The 26,980-nt window shown below is 44.4% G+C and overlaps 1 protein-coding gene across 3 annotated transcripts in view; it reads right to left on the bottom strand.

Moving 5' to 3' along the window:
- The window catches only part of RFX4 (regulatory factor X4), a 131,255-nt gene that overhangs the window by 76,785 nt on the left and 27,490 nt on the right, over window positions 1-26,980 (bottom strand). For all 3 annotated transcript variants that reach the window (XM_074941088.1, XM_074941094.1, XM_074941103.1), the window contains 2 exons: window positions 13,262-13,322; window positions 7,297-7,420 (listed from right to left, as the gene is read on the bottom strand). In XM_074941088.1, the coding sequence (XP_074797189.1) occupies window positions 7,297-7,420; window positions 13,262-13,322 (185 nt within the window). The remainder of the gene's footprint in view (window positions 1-7,296; window positions 7,421-13,261; window positions 13,323-26,980) is intronic.

Here is a 26,980-nt window from a genome sequence, read left to right as displayed (position 1 = left end):
CTGAGATGCAATTCCTTCAGAGCACCCCTTTTCCACTGGTGGGAAGAAGCATGATAAATCAGCCCACTGTAAAATAATACTCCCCACCCCCAGCATCCATCCAGCTCTGCTGGCCCGTGCATAGTGGGGGAGGAGGCATGACCTGTGCCTACTCCTCACTCCCTCCATGCCCACTTATATGCGAGGGATGGGGGAGGGCAGGAGCATTGGGAGGGTACTTTACCCCTGCTCCCAAAGCTGTGTGATTCCAATGGAGGAATGAGGTTATAATCCAACCCTAAATCTAGATTGTTACATTGAGGATTGCTATGTCCCAGTTGACACTATCAAGCAAGATAAGGCAGGCTCTTTGCACCCACTTTAATCACTGGCCCTTGTTCTGACAACTATCTGTTGAGTAGGATCTTACCCTGCAAACAGTCCTACTGGCTCGAGTCCTTTAGGGAAGTTTGTGAAGCCCTTGCTTGAATCCAGGTATGTACAAAATCTTCCACTGTAAGAGTTCATCCGGCCAGATGAAATTCAGGCTAATTCACATGTGACACTGCACCCCATATTCTTCACAGTGATATTATTATTGATAGGATTATGGCATAATTATGATGCATTTTGTACAAGATAAGACATGTGAGGTGTCATTGAAAAGGTTATGATTTGCTGAATATGATTATCCTATTTATATACAAGTATCATTTTTGTATCTGAAGTTTTGAATATTGACTATGTATCTGTACTTCAAATGTAGTTACACCTGGGTAACGCCCACTAGACAAGATGCTTTCAATCTAGATAATGGGTGGGGAAGGGCCTATTCAGGGCAACGGGCCATTAGAAAGAACAATAGGCCTTAGGAGAGGTTTATCTCCCACCTGGTGAGCCTTCCTGAGAATGCTACAGACAGCCTGTGAGTGATGGCTGCTATGACTCTACAAATGTGTGACCAGGCCACAAGATGCTGGACTCCATCTTGGGATGTCAGTATTTTTCCACAGACTGCTCTGGGAGCCAAGTTTTGAAACAAAGGGTTCCCGCCTTATGCTAAAGCTATGTAAGGTAGGGAGTGACATCATCAGAGGCTCTTCATTCCACACACAATAAGATTCCTGGAAACACCTGAGGAACAAAGACTGAACTAGGGGAAGTGCTGGACCCAGGTTAAAGGGATTTCTAGCCTGTGTATGAAAAACCTGGGGATTCCAAGCTGTAAAGCAAGCACAGCTTGCCCCTTAAGAATCTGCAGCCTGCTTGTATCATTTCTCAGGGTGAGACTCGACTAATTCATATCTAATCTATTTAGTATCTTAATCTTATTTGCTAGGTAATCTGCTTTGATCTGTTTGCTATCCCTTATAATCACTTAAAATGAACTTTTTAGTTAATAAATTTGTTTTTGCTTTAATCTAAACCAGTGAGCTCTGACTGGAGTGCTTGGGGAAAATCTCTGCTTGGTTACCACAAGTGTGCATTGTTCTCTTCACATTGAGGGATAGGCGGACCAGGTATTAAACCCATATACCGGCAAGATTTGACCAGGGCAGGATGGAACTGCTGTGGGGTCCCAGGCTGGGAAGCTGGTGGTTAGACAGCCTGCATGTAACTGCAGCTGGGTGTGTCCCTACCTGTATGAATGCTGGTGAAAGTGCAGGCTGGAGGGCTTTGCAGCTTGTCAGACCAGTACAGTGTGAGAGGGAGCACAGGCTGGTGGGTCGGGGGCTCAGTGGTACCCCAGTTCCAGATGGCACGCCAGGGGAACCCCGTCACAGCACAATCAAACAGACTGTTGCTTTTTCAAGATTAAAGAACCATTGAACACTTTGGCCCAGACTCTCAGTTGAGTTGTAGCTGCCTGTAATGGCCAGGGTGTAGGCAACTGGACCAGCAATGTCTGTTGGGCCAGGGTTGTTACCCGGCAAAGTCAGGAGACGGGTTCCAAGGTCAAGCCAGCCTAGGGTCAAAGTCAGGATCAAGACAGAGCGAAAAACAAGGTTTGTAGCCATAGCAAGCCATAATCTGCATTGTTGCTCAGACAGCTCCCTGGGCCAATTTCCTAGATTAAACAGTTGGTGTGGACCAATCAGGCGGCCGCAGGGTTCTGTTGCTCTGGCCTCTTCAGGAAGTACTTCCTGGGTGTCTTTGCTTTTGCACTTTAAAACCACTGAAATTTGCAGTCTGAAAACTGTTGCACATGAGGACAAGCTTGTCAGGAGGATACTTACAATGCACATTCCTGATTAGTACACAGGGCCTTGCCTGTAAAGTAACCTTTAACAAGGGCAAACTCATCTTCAGTCCTTTCCGCTGATCGATTAAACTAATTCATTTGCTTTAATGAGGGAATCGCATTTCCCTCATCTTTGAGTCCCAAGCCAATTGGCTCTCAGGACTCTAAGGAAACATTACTGGTGAGAAGGCACAGATGTATTTTTATATTTTGCTAAACACGTACGTACTGTGTGTGACTGCCCTCATTAGTATTGGACCTGAAGTCTTTGGTATGGACAATTGTCACAGAAGATACATTTTTATTAGATATTGTTTCCAGCCAATACTGGGAAGGAGAAAAAAGAAAAAAAAAAGAACTGGGGGGAAAAAGGTGTTTAAATCTAAGGATCGGTGTGGTCCACTAGACAAGGTGCTAGCACAGGAGTCAGGAAACTAGTGCTTAATTTGTGCCAGGACTTGCCAGGACTGAGCCCCGGCACCTCTAGGCTTGCTGTGTCAATTAGGAAAGTAAAAACATTGCTTGAGCCCCGGCACCTAATTGCTTGAGCCCCAGCACCTCTTTCGTTACCAACTAAGCACTGCAGGAGACCCTGGCTCTGCTGCTGAACTGTTGTGTGACCTTAGGTACGTTTCTGTGCCTTAGTTTCCCCATCTGTAAAACTGAGATAATATTTACTGGCAGCCTGTATTATAGAGGAGGTCACATTAGATCAGTGGTTCTCAAACTTTTGTTCTGGTGACCCCTTTCACATAGCACGCCTCTGAGTGCGACCTCCCTTATAAATTAAAAACACTTTTTAATATATTTAACACCATTATAAATGTTGGATGTAATGCGGGGTTTGGGGTGGAGGCTGACAGCTCGCGATCCCCCCATGTAATAACCTTGCGACCCCCTGAGGGGTCGTGACCCCCAGTTTGAGAACCCCTGCATTAGATGATCCAGTGGTTCCTTCTGGCTTTGAACTCTGGCAATACTGTGGATTGATCATCTAGCAAAGTTTGATTTTGAAAAACTTTTTCTAGTTCTTAGAATGAAAAAAGTCTTAAATAGAGAAGGCTTGTTTCTTGTTTACACTAAAGCCTTGTCTAGATTAGAAGGGGTTTGCTGGTACAGCTATATTGGCAAAGCCTCCTAGTGTAAATGCAGCTTACACCAATAAAAGTGCTTTTGCTAGTGAAGTTTATACAGTTCCCCAAATGAAATAAGATATACCAGCACAAGGACTCTCATGCCAGTAGAACTGCATCTACTCAGAGGCTTGTGCCAGTGTAGAATGTCATAAGAATCAGTGACATTACTCTACTCCCCCTTTACATTTAAAAACGTGGGACTTAATTCTCATTCGCATCCAGACCACGTTACACCACTTTGGCAGCATATGCTTTACACTGCCAAGGGTGGTGTACAGTAGCCTTAGTATGAATGAGAATCAGCCTATAATTTTTTGCATTCTTCTGGATGCCGAGTTCTTTCTTTTTCCCTTTTAAAATATTTATTTGCTGCAGCTGGCCAAAGACACAGCAGCATCACATCAAAATAAGGAAACAATGGAAGGAGATATAGAACCTCCAGGCTGCACAATGGAGTTGCATGAAGAACACTGGGAGGGAGCATAAACCCATCACGAGACACTGCAGAGTTCCCCTTTGGAGACATTCAGGATCTCTGAGACAAGTGTTAAAACAGAAAGTTGGGGGAGGGGGGCAGATTACATTTTCAGGAGGTGGGATTAAGAGAGTGAGGAGCATATGGGGTCATGAAAGAAACAGAGGAAGGAAGCAGCTATGTGAGAGGACACCGGGGAAGAAAAGGGGAATGGAAAGGGGACAAGGCTGAAGTTATTGGTAACTTTATAGCAGTGGTTCTAAACCTACAGTATGAATCAATGCTCACCTGAGATTACTGACAGATCTGGGAATGGGTCAAACAGTTGGGAAGATTTTTTTAATTAAATGTTTGATTCACTGAGTCCTTTGTCCAAATAATGGGGTTTCCTGTATTTCTGCCTGAGGACTATTTCACAAGCTGAACATTCTCACAGTCAGAAAAAACTTTTCTTCACATGCCGCCCAAATTCCTTTTTCTTACTTGTACCCCATTGGTCCTAATTAAATGCTTCCCTGTCCCCTCCCACTGGCTGCAAGTACCAATCTAACTAATACTGCTCCCTCCTTAGGGTGAAAGCCTGGTTCCATTGATGTCATTGGGAATTTTGCCATTGACTGCCCTGATTTCAGCCTCAGTCAAAGCCTGGCCTTCTTTAGTCATTGCTTAGGTAAGTTATACAGGTAGAATTGCCAAGCGTGCCTAAGGCCTTGCCTTCGCTAGGAAGAAAAAGGGTGGATTTTTTTACTACTTGTTACCAAACCCTTTTTCCTCATGTGGATACACCTTAAGTGCCACTGAGGACTCTCTTAATCATCCCTCTTATAGTAATTCTGCTCCTCCATCTCCTTATCACGTCTCTTGCTCTTTTTTAAACTCCCTTTATTTTTGTCTCCATTGTACGTGTATTCCATTTAAAGGAGGTTTTAAAGGCACTTCTGAGCTGAAACCTTGAACCGCAGGTCTTGATCTACACCAAACATTCATAGGCAAGTCAGAGATCCCCCAAAATGGCATTTATAAATGAAACCTTACGTGTACTGGTGGTATCAGTGCTGGCATATTAATCGAGAAGAAACAGTTGACTCAGAGGTAGTGTGCTAGGGGTTTACTCATTGCACATGGGTAATTTTTAGCTCAGGACAGACAGCTCTGTGCTTTAAAACAATCTATTGAAAAATAAAATAAATCAATCAAAAAGCAGGAGCCCTTATGTTTAACATTGCCCACAAAGTTCAAAGTTCAAAGATGAATCATAAATTCAGTGAGATCCACTCAAAGGAGAACTGTCCATAACTTCACTAACAGCTTTCACAGAACAACTAGCCTCTTTCTCTGGAGTAGAGGACAGCTGCAGTGCACTGATGAGTCGCAGTAAGGGCAAATGTGTCTGGGTTTCTGTTCAGCCAGCTAAATATGGAAACCCCTCAATTGGCACTACTCATTTGTGCCTGGAAGGACAGCCCCACTTCCAAGGCACTTATGGCTCACACACTTTAAAAATTACTGCTTTTTCAGCTGCCACGCCACAGCAGCGTAATTTGTCAGAGCTCTAGGGTGTGTCTACACTAAGGGAGAAATCGACGGCAGAGTCATTGATTGCATGGAGTGACTGTTGGCTTCACTGGTCTTTGTAACTGTTTAATACCTCTGCACAACAACAGTGGGTTTGACAGAGCCATTTTGCTACGTTCAGCTTCCTACAGATAGCCTACTGCCTCACCACCATAGCTATACCGGTGCACTCAGATTCCTGATGTACATATCCCTGTTGCTGGGAACATAGGTTTGATGGTAATTTGCACACATGAAACACTGCATGATAGGATGCAGTGAGAAGGCTCATTTGTGTTGGCTCCTGTCTACAATGGAGAGAAACCGCTGGATCTGAGCTAAATCCCTGACTCTAGTTTGGGTGTTGCAAGCAGCTGGTAAAAATCTGCATTTGGGACAACTGCACCTGCTTTGCAAGTTCAAGATACTCCAACTAGTGCTTCAGGGAAGGGAAAGGGTTTAAATGCCTCTTCACCTAATGTAGACATGACGGGAAAGACCAGTGCACTTTGAGAGGTCACCAGTGTGGCGTAATGTTTCAGACAGGCAAACCATGTTTGTTTCCTGATTAAACAATTTAAAATTTTACAGCTTATGCATCATTTACAGACATTTTTGTAAAGGCAACAAAGGTATAATAAAAATTTTACCTGTGTGCCAAATTTGTCAATCTGTAGGAAATTTGTTACTAATTTCCATTGTTTCTAAATTAGTCATTGGAACAATATTAACGACTTAGTAGCAATGATATAGCAAATAGGATGAACAGAAGTTTGAATAAAAATAATTTTTCATTTACTATATCTAAACAGAACTTTAACACAAAGTCAACCTAACTGCTTAGGGCTTTATAGCAATTAATTCACCTAAAACTTTGCCACACAATGCATTTTACTTGCCTCACTAAACTACTTAAATAAACATGAAATACAAAAGAAAACATTCCATTAAATGTTTTCTCCTCTTTTGGCTTCTGCATTAGGAAACATTTTTGATTCTGTAAATATATAGCACTACTATACAATTAATGTTGTAAACATTAAATGAGACTAGCTTCAATTGAAATTAGCTTCAGACGGATGCTTGCAAACTTTTCAAAAATGGTTGGCAAATTTCAGCATGTTGTATCACAAAATACAAGATTTAAAAGTCCAGGGTGCTCTCTTGAATAACTAAATAAAGATTGACATAATCCTATTTTGCACTTAAGACACCCACCTATTTGAAAATTCAAAAAGTAAGAACATCTGGTAATGTTCAGGGTTACAGGGAGCTCCTAAAAAGACAATGAAACTTGGTACTGAAATATACAACTAAGATTTATTGATCACATCTGTACTGTGGGTGAAATTCACTCACTCACAGAAGACCAGCACAAGACATATAATGAGCCTGGTTCTCCTCTCACTCATGTTGGTGTAAATCAGGAGTATCTTTACTGAAGTCAATGGGCATTCCAATATTTCTGCAGAATTAATGTGCACTTCTGTCCACACTAAGAGTTTTTATTACCTGAATTGTTGCTGTTTAACTCTTAAAATTATTGTTATCGTTAAAGCAATATTAAGGAATAACAGAATTACTTACACTCTCTTGTATTTGGCTTCCATATTGCCAATGTCATTTTGAAGCAAAATGGTTGCCACGAACAGGCAGGTCATAAAAATCATCAATTTTTTAAAATGCATTTTCACTTTAACCATGATGAAAAGCGATCCTGACCTTCTGAGTGTTTAAAATGCTTCACATTTTTCTTGGAGTTTTAATACGCACCATATTCCTTTGATGCATCACCACCTCTGACTTGAAGTGACAGTTTTCCTGAGGTTAGAGTCTTTATCCTTTAAAATATCAAAATCTCACTGGAGCAAGGTTAGGGAGCAAGGCTTCTCATTGCAGTTTAGACTCACCTTCCCAAAGCTGGCAGCGTTAACAGGCTGCGTGTCGTTTTTCTCACAGAAGTCCAAATAGTGCATGTAGAGAGCACTTCGAGGAATGCAAACGCCTTCTGCAATCTCATAGTTCTCCTCCAGCCTTAAAAAGCAAATACCAAACAAAGAAAACTGCAAATATGTTGGCTGCCCTGAATTATAAATAGTGTGCAAACCTGCAAGTTTAAGTGACTTTCACTTTTCAGCTAACCTCTGTTTTATTGTTATCTCATCTTTCCAATTCACCTCCCCCCCATTTGTCTGTATTGTCTACCTGTTGCATTCTATCTGATATGTAGATTGTGAGCTCCAGGGGCTTCTTTGTTACTTCTCTGTACAGTACCTAGCACACTGGAGCCCTGATCCTTGATTGAAATTCCTAGGTGCTATTTTAATAATTAATACTATTATATCATAAAACTTTAAATCACATTGGGTTAAACGAATGAATGCACAATCACAGAATAAAGAAATCACTAAGTGGCAACATTCTGATGCACCCTAGATGATGAGTCCAAGCCAGTGTCGCCATCAACATCCTGAAATATTTTAAATACTTTCACTTCTATCTGATTGCAAGATTCTTTACATAAAGTAAACAGGAGTGGCTAAAATAAAATATTTGCATCAATGTAAGGATCTCCACAGATCAAATTTTGTACAACAGTTTCTTACAGCTGCTGATGAACAACACAGGATAAGAAGAATCTACCAAGTGCTGAATGCAACATTAAGATATTGTTCTATTCTACCTCACAGAAAATAATAATTCCCCGCAATATATTTAATTTTACACACACACACACGCTTTGCCTTTAAAAGGAGACTCTCCATATAACTGAATAATTATAAATCTGTCTATCTGAGAACACGTTGCTTTGAAAATTATTTTCTGAAGGCTGATCTTTCCCAAAGAATAGAGGCCCCAGTTCAGGCAGGTACTTAAGCACATGCCTAATTTGAAACCCATGAGTAGTCCCACTGACTTCAATGCTCCTACTATAGTATCTTGCTGAAGGAGGGTCAGAAAGGGTACACTCCATTTTTTTGGTTAATTATATTGCTGGAATCAATATTTGCTCAGGAAACCTGGGTTTTAAAGCAAACATGGCCCTTTAAGTAATTACCTGTAAAAGTTCAGATCTCCAAATAACCTGAGTTTCTCTGTTTCACTGCCCTTGGCAGACCTTCCCTCCATGTCAGTTATTGTGACCATTTGTGACTGCAAACTATTTTAATAAGATATCTGGCTGGATGAATGGAATCGGTTTGTAAGGGCAACATCTATTCTTCCTTGGTTTCTACAGGAATATCATCACGGCATCGTTCCCCAAATTCATTGACCTTTAACAAGACCTCTTTTCAAAACCCAGTGAGTTCATTTCTATACTATAGCTGCTAATTGGCATGTCAGCTTCCCTGACCAAGACAGGACAGAAAGAAAAGCAGTTAATTATTTCTGTTCATATCTGATGAATTTTTCTTTTTCTCCCCTCTTTCACAGGGAGTCATTAGTCTGACACTGAAGAATGCTCCATTATACCTGGACTTTTTTTTAAAATGATCAAAAACCCCATTTTGCTCCACTTCTTTTATTTTCTTGCCTTTTATTTAACAACTTTATCATATTTTGAATTCAGCTTCATCCTACAGTATTGTGGAAAGATAATGAACTCAATCTTCTGCCTAATAAATCATTATCAGAAATATATGTGTGTCCTAATAAAGCAACCCAGTAGTTCACTATGAGAGCTTTTGTACCACTCATGGTATTGCAGTAAAAAAACCTAATGTGTCTATAGGAAAGACAATTTTATCTGCCCCTATTACTGTTCCCCTTTGTTACTTATACACTGCGAGATTAAAAGGGATTATTCTGCATCTGAGTAATGTTTGTAAGTGTTGATCATACAGACTTTTATTTTGAAATGAGAAGCAACAGAATATGCCAAACTGTTGCAACGTAACTACAATTAATTCCTATATTTATTGATGGAATTACTATGCCAAGGAAGGCCTATTTCTTATAATCCTCTCTTTCCCCCTTTCCTAGTCCTTTTTACATTATTTTGCCACTTATGCCCAATGAGTAATTTATATCACCATTTATGTCACTGCTGAATTTGGCCCAGACTTTCATGGCAGTTGCACATGTTTACACACTAGGCCGTCTCCAACTGAATTTGGCCTTCTCTCTTTTACAATCATGCAAAGGCAGAGTCCAAGGCAATTGCAGGCAGAGCTGTCAAACAAACACATGAAACTAAAACTACTACGCATGTCTTGTCCCGTGTTTGTACAGCACCTAGTACAGTGGGGTCCTAGTTCATGACTAGGGCTCCTAGGTGCTACTGCAATATGATGGTTAATCTGATGCTAACGTGTTAGGCTTTTTAGAACAGTGCAAAACGACATCTTCACACCATGAAAGCTTAGCACTTTACAGCACACTGGCCAAGATATTTGAGTATCTGCTTGTATACAGTATAATCTATCCAGTAGCACAGCTTCTCCAGGTGAGACCAACAACATTCAAAGAGATAATACTAAGATAAACAAAAGGAAGAAACACCACATACTGTTGTGTGGCACAGCCGCTAAACTGTGAAGCTCTGGGGCATCAATCAATATGCTAATTGAATTGTTTAATTTATTTTAAAAACACAGAAGAAAGTTGCTGTGTGTATTTTGCTCTCCTCACATATTTTTCAGTGGAATATTCAATAGAGGGAATTAAATGCTCTGCAAAAAGTCAAAAGGGAAAATGCATGCACTAGATAAACATGGGGGAACATAACGTAATGTGTAGGTAGCAGGAAGCAAATAGACTGCATGATGCAACAAGCCTTTTACATTTCTAAATTCTAGGATTCTCTGGCAAATGCTTCTGAATGGGCATTATTGTGCAGACTGCATTCCAGCAGAGTTCTATATCCCAGGAGTTTAGGGATTTACTAACCTTTGTGAATGAGGAAGCCTGAAAGTGTTTGGCTGAATATTGTTTATAGTATTTGCATGTTTTCTTTTGAGAGCGGTATCACTGCCATGTGTTCCAATTCAATCTCACTTCTTGGCTACTATGTTATTTGCTCCTTTGGGGGGGCGAAAGACTTCTAACTGGCACTACCACAAAATAAACAATGTCCTGAATTTGTGGCTGCTAAGTACTGTTGGCTATTTTATTTTAGATAGAGTGTCCTACATTGTATTGTTTACCTTGTACTGAGGTCAAGTAGACTGGGAGAATAATGCATAATAACAGTACACCTATGAATATTCACTCTTCACTTTTTAATTAATTCTGTTTGGCCATACTCACTCACCCTTTTCATTCACTGACCACAAACATCTGAGAGACTAAATTTCTTTGGCATAGATACTTGCAGAAAGTGATTTTCAGAGTCAAATTATACATCAATTTAAATTTGCAAGTCTGAGCGAGTATTTGCATCAGAATTGTTCATGGGTTTCTCTAGTCAGAACACTGAATACTCACAGTAAGTTGCTCTGGATCGATCCATAGTCAAATAAAATGAAAAATTTCACTGAATAAACTTTAAACAACAGATGTGAGGAAACAGCAATCTGCTCATGAATATTCCACATGCAGGAAAAGAGGCAAATTCATTGGATAGATTATTCTTTGCAACGTATTCATTCAGGTCTACAGTGAAGCATGTTGGAGGTAGACCACCAACCTAATTTTTATCCTGGGATGGATAAATGAGAACCCCCAAATTTTGCAATTGGGTGCTCAAATTAGCATTTAGAAACCTAAAATGGGTATTTGAGTGCCTAAGTGACAATCTAAGGGTCCAAGTGCAAAATTGGGTACTCTTGTTTGAAAACTGGCTCTTTGCTTGATGTCCCTTTAAAGACATGAGTCTCAAGAGGCTGACACAACAAGGTAAGTATTCCAACATTTTGCTAAGTGAGATATTGTATGGCAATAATCCATTTGTTACCTGACATACTGAAAATTACTGATAGCTGAAGTAGAGTGGAGATAACAATAGCCCCTCAAGTTATTTGCTTTGGAAAGTATTAAAACAAGTCCGGGGACACTGATTTCCAACAGGGTACCTAGGGTCCAATCCAAAGTCCAATGACTGTTTCAGTTGACTTCAGATCACAATTCTAGAGCCCAATCCTATGAGATGCAGAGCACTTCCTGCAAGGCACTTTGTGTCCTCAACTCTCTCTGAAATAAAACTAACAAAAATAAAAAGACAACCAAAGTAGAAGACACAAGCTACAGAAATAGAGCTCAGAAGATTGTGTCATCATAACACAAATGAAAATGCTGCAGTAAATAAGTGTGACCAGGTGGAACATCCCTCACTTATTCACAGTACAAGACACAATAATGCTCTAATGCATTCTCATCTACTTTCAACCTTGCCCCTCCTTGCCCCCTCCTTCCCTGCTCCACCACCTAATTTCTCCTCTCACTCCTTCCTGTCCTCCTTCTCCCTGGTGGGATTATGACATGTGAGGTGAATCACACAGTCAAACTCCAACTGTTCTTTTTCCTCCTCTACCTTAAAGCATTTGGACTGCATCTAACTATTGTTGCCAGCTTCCTATTTGCACAAAACCCAACACCCTTGCCCCACCCCCTGCCCTGAGGCCCCACCCCTTTTCCAAGGCTCCACTCCCATTCACTCCATCCTCCCATCCCTCTGTCGCTCGCTCTCCCCCACCCTCACTCACTTGCTCATTTTCACCCGGCTGGGGCAGGGGGTTGGGGTGTGGGAGGGTGTTGGCTGGGGATGCAGGCTCTGTGGTGAGGCTGGGGCCAAGGGTTTCGGGGTGCAGAAGGGAGCTCCAGGCTGGGGACAAAGGGTTTGGGGTGTGGCAGGGAGTATGGACTCTGGGCTGGGGGTCCAGGCTTCGGGGTGGGGCCAGAAATAAGGGGTTCAGAGTGCAGGAGGGGGATCTGGGCTGGGGTAGGAGGTGCAGGCTCTGCGGTGGGGCTGGGGATGAGAGGTTTGGGGTACAGGAGGGAGCTCCAGGCTGGGGCCGTGGGATTCAGCGTGCGGGAGGGGGTTCCGAGTGGAGGAAGGGGGTTGGGGCACAGGAAGGAGTTCAGGGTGCAGGCACTGGGAGGGACTTTGAGTGCAGGAGGGGGCTCAGGGCTGGGCACTGGGGTGTAGAAGGGGTTTCAGGGTGTGGGTTCCGAGCAGCGCTCATCTCAGACGGCTCCCCGCAAGCAGTGACATGTCCTTTGGCTCCTAGGTGGAGCACAGCCAGGCGTCTCTACGCACTGCCTCCACCCACAGGCGCCGCCCCCACAGCTCCCATTGGCCGTGGTTCCTGGCCAATGGAAACTGCGGAGCCATTGCTCAGGGCGCGGCAGTGCATGGAGCCCCCGTGGCCATCTCTCTGCCTCGAAGCTGAGGGACATGTCGCCGCTTCCGGGGAGCCACATGGAGCCAGGTAGGGAGCCTGCCAGCCCCGCACCAACTGGACTTTTAACAGCCCGGTTAGTGGTGCTGACTGGAGCCACCAGGGTCCCTTTTTAACCAGGCATTCCCTACCGGACACCTGGCAACCCTACATCTAACAGGGGTGACATAAGCACCTGGTTGAGTGCTTTGCTGAATCAGGGTCTTGAAGACTGAAAAACCCTTGGCATTTATTTTTCTTTATCTTTTTAAAATTAAACAAAACAAACCAAAACCCTCATTGCTTAGGTGGCAAATACATCTGCCCAAAAGACTTATGCAAACTGGATCTGAACTTGCTCCGTGTACAAAAAACATAATTAGGACAACCAGCAAGACACATTATCATATAGAGTGTAACTGCATAGAATGCCCACATGCAGTGAAAACACTATTGCTTTGTGAGGTTTCTCAGACCTACAATCTTTTTACTTGGGGACAGAGCATGAAAATGATAAGGAATTATCAAAGGGTTTTTTTAAAAAAAGGAGTCTTACCATTGCAGAGTAGCTGGAGTCGAGTGTGGTTTGGATGCTCTGTTATTTTCTTTTTCCTCATCTATTGAGAAATAAAAAATGGTATGTCATTTCAGTGGGAATTGCTCAGGCATTTGTGAGCTGATAAGGAACCATCTATTCAAAGAATTCTGTCAGACTTCACAGCCTTCCAAAAATAGAGACTAAACTCTGGAAATGTGTAAAACGGTCCCCCTAGACTAGTTCACATACATGCTGCTAAAACTATGCCTATTTTGGCTTGCAGCAGGCCCTGACAATTAGAGAGGAATTGTGCATAGGGGTTATTGTTATGTCATATGTAACAAACCCCCCACCCCAACATGGTCATAAGAAGAGTCAGAACCTGGGACCTTCAGCACCACAGCTCACAACCACTCGAGCTAATGGAGCAACTGTTCCTCAAGTCCCATTAATTCTTATAACAGTTAAAAAATAAATTTAAAATAATTCCTGGGCAAATGTGACTTGCAAGGCTGTACATACTCCGGGGTGTTAGATGGTATCAGAATCCCCCTCAGAAGGGATGTTTAAGTAATGTACAGTACATCTCTGCTGTCACCAGAACCCCCAGATGTATTGATATCGAGGTTCATCATTTCCTAGTTTGTAACAGTACATGGACCATAGATCAGACAGCACATCTCCTCAATATGCAGGATTGACTACAGAATATTCACAATTTAACCCAGCCCTTGAGTCATGTCTGAAGGCCATCACATGCAGTAATGGTCAATTTCTCTGCGCTGTTTCCATAATATATTTTGGTTTTTATGGGACAGGGTTATTAGCCCTGTGCCTAACCCCCAACCTGGAGGACCAGGGTGTCTGTTTTGTCTGGTCCCTCCCGCACAGACCAATCCAGCATGGTTGAACCTGCCAGGAGCAAAAAGCCCCCCTCCCCTGGCACAGACTCTGGAAATCATCAAAATACCACACCAAAACCAAACTCAAGATTTATCAGAGCTGTGTACTTTCAACCTTGCTTTAGAGTTCAGAATGCAGGGGAATGACAAAGTATGACATGTCCAAACTATCTTCATTCCATACAACCTGTCTCAGAAAAATCCTCCGAATCTTTTGGCCCACAACAATCTCAAACCGAGCCCTATTCACACACTGCAGCCAAGCAGATATGAGCGCCATCATTACCAGGAGGCACTGGAGACGGATTGGCCATGTGCTTCAGATAGAAACCGATTCCATCACCAGAATAGCAATAAGATGGAGATCTGAAGGCAGGCAAAAACAAGGCTGCCTGAAAATGACATGGCAAAGAGCTGTGGAAGTTGAGCTGAAAAACCTGGGGCACACCTGGGGAACCACTGAAAGACTTGCCAGAAACACACAGGAATGGAGGAGCTTCGTTGCTGCCCTAAATGCCAGAGGCATAATGGATACTAACTAACTATTGAGTCATGCCAGAATGCTCTGGAATGCCTTTTTGGCACTTTCTGGGGGAGCCAGAATGGCACCTAGTGGTACTTCCTGATCTTATTGGGTACTTCTTGAGGACTGCATTCACCCGCTGTGTTAGCCAGCCTATTTGTTAGAACTTTGGCCCCCACCATTCTGCCATGTGTTGCTACACAGCTTAATTTTATACATCTTCCACACTTCTCCTGGATAGTCCTCCTAGCTCCCCCACACCCATTTGGGGAAATGTTGGTGTAGATCTTCTTAATATAATACTTCCTCAGCCCTGTCAACTCCTAATGTTCAAAACCCATGAGTCAGAGGCCAAAATAAAACAACAACAAACCAACAAATATTTGCCCCCATGTTTCTGAATCATGAAGTGCCACATTTTCCAGGTTCTTGCTGTACCACAAGGGCTAGAAATTTGGATTTTTAAAAAAACCTGAAAGTGGAGAGCCTCCCATAATCACAGGACTCCAGAGGCTGGGAATTAAAGAAAAACACCAGATACCACAATACTTGAGATAAAAAAATCACAATCACAAAAACTGGCAATATTGCTTCCTCTCCTTTCTTACATGCTTTGATGAGCAGTGAAATAATTAACAATGATGCCATTTAAAGTATCACCATCCCATTTAGCACCCACTTAAATGAATGGCTCAGCTCACATCTTAGAGCTATTGTTTCTGACTCTCTGCAAACTCCTACATTCCTTCAGTTGCACTCACTTCACCTTTTGAAGGTTTTCTTTGCAATCATCATAGTAGGAGACCAACATTTTTTCAAATGAAAGCAGAAACTGTAGACTCTCTCCGTGCCCTTCCTCCTACTCAGCTAAGCCAGGCGGGTTCAGGACACACGTCGGGAAACACTACTCTACTTAATACTGCCCAGCACTTAGGCCAAAATTTTCAAAAGTGATTTTTGAATGTTTTGAGTGTTGAACTTAAGACTTCCTTAAAGGGGACTGATTTAGGTTATATTAAAGGAATGTCTCACTTGAAAGTTAGGAAACTTCAGATTTATGCTCATCTGTGCAACCTTAATTCTGTCCCCTTGTGATAGGCATATTATACAGTCTTTAATTACATTACCACATACTGCTTTTTTCCACAGGACACCTGCCTCATTCCGCGCACAGGACAGCTGCACAAGTTTAAATACAGTTTTTAAAAAGGTAATTTCACGGGGCTTATTTGAAAAGGAAAAGGGTGAAAACAAAACCTGTTATGTGCAACTGTAACAACTCTCTCACCGGGGGAATCTGCCCTGAGGGACTCTCTCTCTCTCTGTCCTGGAAGTTGACGAGGTCCAGCCCCTTGAGGTGCCCCTGGGGGATGGGGAGCAAACATGCTGCTGGGTCTCAGGGGGCACCCAGCTGGTTTCTGCCCAATATGGTGCTCGCAGAGGGGTTACGGGCCACACCCAGGGAGGGAAGGGAAGGGGAGCCCAACCTAGTTTTCCCCCATGACAGCCGCTCTGGAATCTCCCAGACGTTCCCAGGACACAGTCTGCTGCAGCTTTGACATGGGCAGCGTGAGGTCAGCCTCGGGGCAGGTCTACACTACTAAGTTAGGTTAGCTTAACCGACATCGTTCAGGGCTGCAAAAAATTTCACATCCCATTCGATGTCATTAAATCAACCTAAATCCCACGTAAACACCAATAGGTCGATGGAAAAATTCTTCTGTCGAGCTAGCTACTGCCCCTCAGGAAGGTGGATTTACTATAGTGACTGAAGGACCCTTCCATCGCTGTTATAAATGTCTACACCACAGTGGCATATAGCAACACAGCTGCAGTGCTGCTGTAGCATTTCAGTGTAGACAGACCCTTAGAATTGTGTATGTGTGTGGTTATTCCAGCAGGCTGCCAACATTTCCCTGAGGGAAAATGAATGCGAGAAGGGAAATGGCCATTTTTAGCAGTTTATATCTCAGCAAAATGTAAACAAAATTTTGTGAGACAAAGAAGAGACACTTCTGTAGCTGGAGGGCAACCCTCCCGTTGAACATTAAAAGTGTTCTGCAAACAATAGAGGTCAGAGAGTTTGCAGAGAACAGATCACAAGAATCTTTCATAATGGAAAGTGTTTGGCAACCCAAGTACAGATATCACTACCAGTCCCCCTACAATATGGCACTATCTAGCTTTTTTGCACACCAATGTCTTTTCCAATGCTGCTGATTTTTAAGACATAAAATCTATAAACAGATGCATAAAGGTGGCCTCAGTTATTATTTCAGAGCCATGCACAAGAGGCCAGAATTTGTCCCTAAGCCTCCTCTTCCTGTTATGTTTAGGGTTATAGTTCCCAGATGTAAGGTCAAACATTAACTTAGTACTTTCTATTTTATTGTCTAATTTATTAACAAAGATGGTAAACAAAATGGGAACAAGTATCTGACCCATGAAACCCAGTGGATGCTATTCCCTCCACAGACTTCAACTTTTAAATTTATTCTTTCTGTTTTGTTCAATGGGCTATCTTTTAGATGCTTATTATATTTTCATCTATGCCAGCTTGGTTTAATTTTCCCTTAGGATATCACGTGGAACTGTATGAAATATCTTACCAATATCTAAATTATACAGCAGTATAGTCACTACCCCCATCCATTTAGTTGCTGTGTTTTCATGTAAGGAACTATGAGCAGGTGCCTTATCCAATCTGATAGCAAGCACAATTTATACACTATGAATAGTCCAAACTCATTCCTCCAATGCACTTAATTTTATTAACACCAAAAATTAATGATAAGATCACAAACCCCAGGTAAAACCTTCTCCTAAGGTTGTCTGTTCCTGGGTTCCTCCTTTCAGACTTTGCAGCCCACACACTGGTTTCGGTTACATCATAGTAAAATCAAGAAACTGAGATCTGAAGGAGCTGTTGCTGGTTCCAGAACAATAATATATATGAATCCTGCAATCATTTTTCATTCCTTTCTAACACTTGGAAGCAGTGCTTAATTTATAATGAAAGAGGTGCTGGGGCTCAAGCAATTTTTTTTACTTTCATAACTGATGCAGCAAGCTCCAGAGGTGCCAGGGCTCTGAATTGCCAAGCCTAGAAGTGCCAGGGTTCAGCCCTGGCAAGCCCTGACACAAATTAAGCACTGCTTTGAAGTGGAAGTGAGGAGAAGGCGATCCCATGGAAGGAGAGGTTGAGAAGTAGATTGGTTTTTGTTTGTGTTTTCAAGGGGTGGTTTTTTGGTGTGGATAGGAGGGATAATTGCACCTGAATGAGGAGTCATGGGGGAGATGGGTTGTACGTATGAAATTAAACATGCGCCCGTATGCCTTTTTGTGTACAGGTTTGCCTACTTCTCCTGTATACAATATCATCTTGTGATCTCAGTAGCTGATTGAATAGCAGAGCCATACATTATATTTAGCCTTCTTTTCATAAAGAAATAAAACCAATATTTTTTTTCCTATTTTGAAAAATTGACATGAACTTGGAGATGGAATGTTCTGTTTGAATCTTGCCTCAGGTCTGGTTCTGCAACCATTCATACAGCAAGAGGATAATAATGCGTGTCATTTCCCTTTACTTTTATGTTTATTCTTTTATTGCTTCACAGCAGAACAGTGCCTTACATTAAAATAAACTACTGTCATTTAAATGAATGCTAAGTACTCTGTAAAAGAAATATAGAAATGGGAACAAGTCCTGGCTCAAGCTACCTCCAAAACCAGAGTTCTCAGTACGTCTATGGCTGCAATTGTAGAAAAGCACTTGAAGTCCTGCGGGCTATCCCAATGCCCCATTCGTGTGTATGCATGCACACACTTGCGTGCACACACAGCCGCTGCATAGCACTTTAAATGGCATCTCATCCCCAGGAGCTGAGCTAGTGAGTCGGCTCTCCCAGTGACATATATCCAGCAGTCAGGGTGCTGCCAGTGGACATCAGCTGAATTGTACCTTCAGGACAATGGCTGGCTTTGACAACTTTCTATTCGCACAAAACCGAACTCCCTTGCCCCGCCCCTCCTCCAAGGCCCCACCCATTCTCCAAGGCCACGCCTCCACTCACTCCATCACCTCCACCCTCTGTTGCTCGCTCTCCCCACCCTCACTCACTCATTTCTCCGGGCTGCCTCAGGCGTTGGGGTGTGGGAGAGGGTAAGGGCTCTGGGCTGGGGGTGCGGGTTCTGGGATGGGGCCATAAATGAGGGGTTCAGGGTGCAGGCGGGGTCTCTGGGCTGGGGCAGAGGGTTCGGGTGCGGGGGGGTGAAGGCTCCGGCTGGGGGTGTGGGCTCTGGTGGCGGGGGGGGGGGGGGATGAGGGATTTGGGGTGCAGGAGGGTGCTCCATGCTGTGGCTGAGGGGTTTGGAGTATGGGAGGAGGCTTCAGGCTGGGGCCAGCTGGAGTACAGGCTCTAGGGTGGGCCCGGGCATGAGGGGTTTCGGGGGGGTTCAGGGCTGGGGCAGAGGCTCGGGGTGTGGGCTTAGCTCGGGCAGCTCCCCGTCAGCAGCGCAGCAGGGCTAAGGCAGGCTCCCTGCCCGTTCTGGCTCTGCGCTGCGCCCCAGAAGAGGCCAGCAGGTCTGGTTCCTAAGCAGGGGGGCCAGGACGCTATGTGTGCTGCTCTCACCCTCAGGCACCGCCCTCCCAGTTCCATTGGCCAGGAACTCCCCTTATACCTGCTGGGACATCAGGGAGGTACCGACCCCTCACATCATCCCCCTGCAGTCCAGTGGGTGTGACAGGACCCCTGAGGGGCTATGTGGGAGCAGGGGTCAGATTTGGATGAACTCCCTGAATTAGGCCGAGCAGCTCCACAGTTTTCAGATGAACAGCCCCTTCTCCCCTGTCAAATTTCCAGACTAGGTCTGACTGTTCTTAGGATTGGTGGGCCCAATGCTGAAATGAGCTAGATCAGGGGTTCTTAACCTTTTTCTTTATGAGCCCCCCCCCCCCCCGGCACATGCTATATAACCACCACAGCCCAGCTGTGTCACAACAACTGTTTTTCTGCATGTAAAAGCCAGGGCCAGTGTTAGGGGGTAGCAAGCAGGGCAACTGCCTGGGGCCCCACACCATAGGGGGCACCGCGAAGCTAAGTTGCTAAGGCTTCAGTCCCAGGTGGTGGGGCTTGGCCCCGGGCTGTAGTCCCATGTGGCAGGACTTTGGCTTTCTGGGCCCTCGCAAGTCCAGTGCCAGCCATGGTTGGCAGACCCCCTGAAACCTGCTCACAGCCCCCGCAGGGGCCCCAGACTTCTGGTTGAGAACCACTGAGCTAGATGAAGGTAAGTAGTTACCACATCTCTCCCTCTTATGTAGCCATGGTGAGAATCTGGCCCCGAGGGCAGATCCTGTGTTCCTTGTACAGGCTGGGAGTCCAAAGCACCTACGTAACTTAGGAGCACAAGTCTAATGGACTAGAGATGGTTGGAAAATTGACTTTTTTCCGCCCCATGAAAAATTTAAGTGAATTTTCCCCAAAATTTCCAGGGGACAATTTAGACTTTTCACTGAAAAACTGAAAACCAAACCCAGAAAAAGTTTCAGTTTTTGGTAACAATTGAATTTTCTAACAAAAAAAATGCAAGGAAAGCAGATACTTTCAGCAAAAATTTTCATTTAGCCTAAAACCCAATTTTCTGTCAAAAATTTTCCACTGGAAATTCTTTTGATCAGCCCTACCATTGTCTTGCAATGGAAGCTGGACTGGTAAATCACTTCTGCTTCTGAAAATCCCACCCTATGGCAAAACAACCAGGGAAGCCAATGGGAACATTTTATGGGTAAGGACAATGAGGTCAGGCAACTTTTGTCTGACCTCTAATTTCTAATGGCTTTGAAGATGCACATAGCAAAGGAGAATGCTCTGAGAGTTCTCTACAGATTTAGATTTATACATTCGGTAAAATGGAATTAGTCCTTCAACTATAATTGAATGCCCTATAGACTGTCTAATTGTAATCTTCCTTACACTACTAGTATAATAGGATAGTATACACTTTATGAAAGATGTGGACAAATAGGAGAGTCCAGAGGAGAGCAAACATGATAAAAGGTTTAGAAAACCTGATCTATGAGGAAAGGTTAAAAAAACCAAACACTGGGCATGTTTAGTCTTGAGAAAAGAAGATTGGGGGGTTGGGGGAGGGGGTTGATAAGTTTCCAAATATGTTAAGGAATGCTATAAAAAGGTCTCTGGTCAATTGTTTTCCATGTCCACTCAAAAGAGGATAAGTAGTAATGGATTTAATTTGCAGTAAGGGGAATTTAGGTTAGAACTTTCTGACTACAAGATTAATGAAACACTGGAATGGGCTTCTCAGGGAGGTTCTGGAATCCTCATCATTGAAGGTTTGTCCCACCTGTTCTTAAAAACACCTGTCAGGGATGGTCTAGGTTTACTTGTTCCTGCCTCAACAATGGGGGATGGACTTGATGTTTCAAGGTCCCTTCCAGCCCCACATTTCTATGATTCTATAATTCTGTCACAGAACATTAAAGCTGAAACCTTCAGAAAACCCTAAATTGTAATATCCCATCCCCAAATCCTGCTGTTCTGCAGAATATGCCAAAGCAGAGGGAACAATAAAAGTTATTTAATTTCGTTTACTTGACAGGAGATGATGCCATTCCCTTTTACTAGAATTTTTGAACAATGGGAGTGCAGGGGTTAGAAAACTGGAAGCTGATAAGGCATTAACCTAGAACACTGATGCTAGGCCAAATACTATGTGCCAGCTATGCGCAGAAAAGACCCTGAATGCAGGGTAAACAGGGTAAGGGGGGGGCAGAGAGGCTGGTCAATCTGCAGCTACACAGTTCGACTAATACTAGTCATCCCTGTCTTCCACAAAGAAGCAGGGGAGTACAGCAGCCTTGATGGGCACGGTGGGGGAAGAGGGAGAATGGCTGGGGATATCTCCCTAAGGAAAGACCCATTTTCTCAGGCTGTGGTCTTGGACAGGGTACTGGTTTTATGAGCATAATCTAACTATAGGAAAAGATGTGTCAGGGGGAAATGAACTCTATAGCTTTTGCCTAAAGCCTCACTAAAAGCAAAACCTTGGAAACAAGGCTGGGAAAACTATAGTGAAAGGCAAACAGGGTGCTCACAAGAACAAACATTCTTTCATTTGAGATAGCACGAGACATGTACAGATCCAGACAAAACAAAATACACCAATATGCCATATCCTGCCTCACTTTCCTCCCCACTCTGGAGTGTTCTTCAGGATTTGGGTCAGTATCTTTCTGGAGTTCCAGGTCCCCTCTTCAGGACTCCCCTCCTTCAAGACGGGCTTCTCCTCTTTATCATAGAGCCGCCTGACCTGGAAGAATGAAATCCCAGAGGGGAAACTTGGCCCTGCAAAGACACTGACTCACACCCTGAAGAATACTCCAGGATGGGGAGGGAAGTGATGGAGGGAATAGCATATACGTATTTTATTGTTCTGGCTGGATCTGTATAGTTCTTTTGCAATCCAAAGTAAAGAGCAATTGGTTTTGGAACCTTTGCACAGTCTGTGCGTTATGTGCTTTCATCTCTCTCGTGTCCCCGAAGGGGTAACCATAAGCCAGAGTGCCCTCAAAGTTGGTGCTCTGGGAGGGGCATGCTTAAGCTACTGGAGAGCCTGGGCAAGCTGGCTCTAGTCACAGGGCCTAGGCTCAGCTCTCAGAAGGGGGTGCTGGATAGAGGATCTGCACCCCAGGAGTGTGCCTAGAGACCCAAAGACCCAGGAGAGTGCCTGGGCTCTGCTCAGACACAGGAAGCTTAAAAGCACAACGGCTCAGTGTGTGGGCCCAAGACAGCAGTCTGGTGTGTCTCTGGCAGGGACAGCTTTGCCAGGGGCTGTGACAATAAAATCAGCTGACAGAACTCACTGCCACAATTATCACTAAAGTCAAGAACTTATCAGAATTCAAAAAAGGCAATAAGACATTTATATGTACAAAAACCCATCACCAGTCACATTACATGGGGGCGGGGGGGGGGGAGGGAAGACTTTTAAGGGATATAAACCTTTCTGCTTCAAGGCATAACCCCACCTCTAATTAACGTGAAGTTAGGAAGAAGTTTCTCTCAAGGATGGATTATACCATAATTGCCCACTTTGTGGTTTTTTGCAAACATCTTCGGAGATATCGGATATGAGACACAGTGGAAGACATGATACTGGATTAGATAGGGACCTCAGTTCTGATTAGCTATGGCAATTCCTTTCTACATATGTTTAAGAAAAATGAGAAAAATCTATCTGCTAATTTAGGTGCATTGAGTCAATGTCACTTTTATGGCGGTGGGTTTTGCAGCCACGGCTTCTGTGGGGGTCTGCAGGCATGGCATCACAGAAAGTCCTGAGGTTCAGAAATAAGTACCCTTAAAACTGCTGTGGCTGAGGTGAAAAGCCTGCAATTAGGTATGGATGCTGAGCCAATGACTTCACATCAGCCCAACAAGCTACCAGATATATGAGTGACTGACACATGCTCATACAAGCTCCTTTCACACCTCATGTATTTAAAGGCACATTGGGAAATGGAATCAGCGCGGAGACACTTGAAATATGGCACTTCTTTCCCTGATCCTGATTCTCAGAAGACCCATTACAATACACTGATAAACAATGGAATACAGATGGAAGACCCATTGCAAAATACTGATAAACAATACAAATGGAATTTCCTTGGCTTACCAATGAAGTGGCCATTTTAGATGCTCAAGGGACACCTGGGAGTTAGAGGAGGTTTAACACTTGCCAAAAAGCAAAAGAACATTACCCAAAGTGACCTCCACACCAGTTAACTCCACCTGCAGTGGAAGAACTAGCCAATCAAACAAGCCCAAACCTGCCCAGCACCAACATACTCTTTGCAGATCCAGAACAGAAAACTCTGGAGTAAGAGCTACCCGTACTATAGGGCATTAATCAGACAGGGCCTGATCCGAAGCTCAAAGTTAAAAGAAAGACTCCGACTGGCTTGGACTAAGGGCCTAATCCAAAACTCACCAGAGTCAATGGGAGTCTTTCCGTTGACTTTGATGGGCTTTGGACTGGGCCTGCAGAGACCATGAGCATTCTGAAAAGCAGGACTGCTCAGCGTTGAACTCTTTGGCTATTAGGAACTAAGTCATACCAGGCGTCACTTGAAAGATGGCTATACTCAGGTTTAGCACACAGTGTAAAATTGATGTTATAAGCATAGGCGGCGAGTTACATCTCCATGTGGTGCCTTAACACCAGCAATATTCAGAGCCCAGGGGGCCAGCTCCACCAATATTTGGGGCCGGGTGTTCCCCCAGCCCCACCTGCCGCCCCCGCACCCCCTGTGCCTTCCCTGAGTGTCCCCCGGCCCCCACTTGCTGCCCCCAGCCCTCCCGCACGCCTCCCCGGGTCCTGGAGCAGAGCGTCCCTGCCTCTGCCTCTTCCATGCAGCTCCATGCTGCCTCCCTGCAGCAACTGCTGCTGCAGGGTCCTAGTGCCTCCCACCTCCACTGCCTGGGCACACTGACTCTGAGCCTGCCCTTGCACCTCAGACCCTTCCCTTTTCCGGCGGGACCCTCCACCAGCATAGGGGGCCCCTCCGCCTGCAGTCACCACTCCTGCCCCATGCTGGGCAAGGAGGCAGCGCCATCCCCCACCCCCAGTGAGGCTACAGTCAGCGGCAACAGCAGGGGAGGAGGCGCACGCAGCACCCCCTGGCACCTACCATGGGGGAAGCGAGGGAGATTCCTGGACCTGAGAGAGGCCCTAGGAGCACATGCAGTGACAGTGGTGGGAGTGAGTGTGCTGGTGGGGGGGGCTCCTCCCCCAGAGCTCGCTGCTGCTGGCAGGGAAAGGGCTGGGGGGAGTCCTCTTCTCTGGCCCCTGTCCCAGAGCAGCCTGCCTGCACCCCAAACTCATCCCCAGCCCTGCCCCACCCCAGAGCCCACACCCCTAGCCAGAGCTTTCACCCCCCCACCGCACCCTCAACCCTAGCCCTGAACCCCTCCAGCACCCCAAACACTTATCTCCAGTCCCACCCAGAGCCCTCATCCCCCCGCACCCTAACCCTCTGCCCAAGCCCTGAGCCCCCTCCAGCACCACAAACCCATCATCTACAGCCCCAGCCAGAGCCCTCATCCCCCTGCACTCCAACCCTCTGTCCCAGCCCTGAGCATCTCTAACCCCGCAAACCTCTCAGCCCCAGACAGAGCCCTCACCGCCACACTCCTAGTCTTGCCCTGAGCCCCTCCCACACCCCAAACCCCTCATCTGCAGCCACAGCCCTCATCCCTGTACCCCCTCCCTCCGCACCCCCTCCCATCCCCAAGCTCCCTCCCAGAACCTGCACCCCAATCCCCTGCCCCAGCCTAAGGCCTGCACCCCAGACCTCCTCCCCCACCCAAACTCCCTCCCAGAGCCTTGGGCAGGTGGGGGGCGGAGTTTGGGCAGGGGCAGGTTCTGGGCACCACCAAAATTTCTACAAACCTGCCACCCCTGATTATAAGATATTAATGATCTCCATCTACATAAAACACGGGCAAACAAATGGTTGTGAATCTGCCAGAATTATTTACAGAGAAACTCAATTAGAAGAACTCCTTAATTTCTAAAATAAACCCTGGCAAATGAGTGGTCCTCAGCTAAACTCATCAGTTTGCTTCAGTGAATTACAGCATGTGTTCTCAATTTTGGGGTCACAAACAAGTGTCAGGAGGTTCCAACCATTCTTCTCTTCCCATATTTCTAAATTAGAGGGTTGTCCCCCTAGAGCCCTGAGCAGAGGGGAGCAGAATCCCTGTGTAGAAAGGACCACTGAATTATTGTAGTGTCATATCATCAATACCATAGCAACTGGATATCCTCAGAGTATTTAATTCTCCCTTAATGCAAAAAGGGTGTGTGTGTGACGAGGGTGGGGGGGGGGGGGAGACAGTCAGGTACATTGGATGCAAAATATGGGATGAGAGGGTTGTTTTTCTTAGTTTTTAAAAGCATAGTAAAAAAATAGCTTTTTAAAAAAATTCAGTTAAGAGTGTTTATGTTTAGACCTAAGCAATTGCCTGCAGGGTAAGAAATGCAAACATATATTGTAGCATGGGCTAACACATAAAATGCAGAGACGGAAAATGACTTATGATGTTTATTTTCTCTCCCCAAATTGAGTAAAATGAAAAGAAAAAACCCAAATGGGGAAAAGTAAATGCTGAATTAAAAAAAAAAATTTAAAGGGAAACACCTTAAAAATCATTTCTGCCTGATTTTTAAACTTGTTACAAGCAACAACTAAAATTGCTATCACTGAAGATAATTAAAATATTTTTTCCTCTGACTAGATTTAAAATTGACACTGTCCCTTTAATAACTTAAGGTATTCGTAGCATTGGTAAGGGCATATTTAACATGTGATTGTAATCTGAGAGAGTCTAATTTTTAAACACATAATGTACACATTAGGAAGGATTTATTAAGCCACTGTTTATTGTTTTATTCTGCGTTCCAAGTGTCTAGTGGTCACCTGTCAAAAACAAAACAGATTTTGCTCTTGATCTAATCCTGACAGTTGCATTTTACAGGCCATAACTTTTTATACAGTGGACCCCGAATCCTGCAACCTATTCTATTCAGGCAGACCCCTGTGCCCACACAGAGCCCTACTGAAGCCCCGACTCCGAGTATCCTGATCTAACCAACAGACAACACTGCTTCCTCTTCAATACATTTTTAATGGGAGGCTAGCAAACATTCTAATGAAAACATGTATAAAATTATCAGATATCACAGTAACCTGGCTCTTTGGACTACACAACTGAAACACTCTTTCATTCCAACGACTGGATTTGGAAACCTGAATATACACTATTTTACAGTCCTTAGATTGTAAGCTGTTTGGGGCAGCTGTCTGTCTGTACAGTGCCTAGCACAGTGGGATCCTGGTCCACGACTGGTGTCCGTAGTTGCTACCACAACACAAATAATAACTAATAGTTTTAAATCACGTGTATAGTGTAACTGCCTTTTTGTGCTGTACAACAAGATTCACTTCATTTACCAGATCATCAACTTGAAAAACAGCACAGTGCAGCTAAGTCTACACCTATGCTGCGATCCAAGGCGTGCTTGCAGAACTGCTAAAAATAGCAGTACAGATGCGGTAGCCCAGGCTTTAGCAAGGGCTGTACAAACATGCCAGAATCCAAGGTATGTACTTGCGCTGCTAGCCCCTGTTGAAGCCAGTGACCCCATGTCTGCACTGCTATTTTTAACTCTGTCAACATGGGCATTCCTACCTGAACTGCAATCGCCCCTTGTATTGCAGTGTAGACC

The sequence above is a fragment of the Natator depressus genome, chromosome 1, assembly GCF_965152275.1.
Source record: "Natator depressus isolate rNatDep1 chromosome 1, rNatDep2.hap1, whole genome shotgun sequence".
In the NCBI taxonomy this organism is placed as follows: Eukaryota; Metazoa; Chordata; order Testudines; family Cheloniidae; genus Natator; species Natator depressus.
Note: the sequence above shows the minus strand (reverse complement) of the source record. Positions and strands in the feature narration are given on the sequence as shown.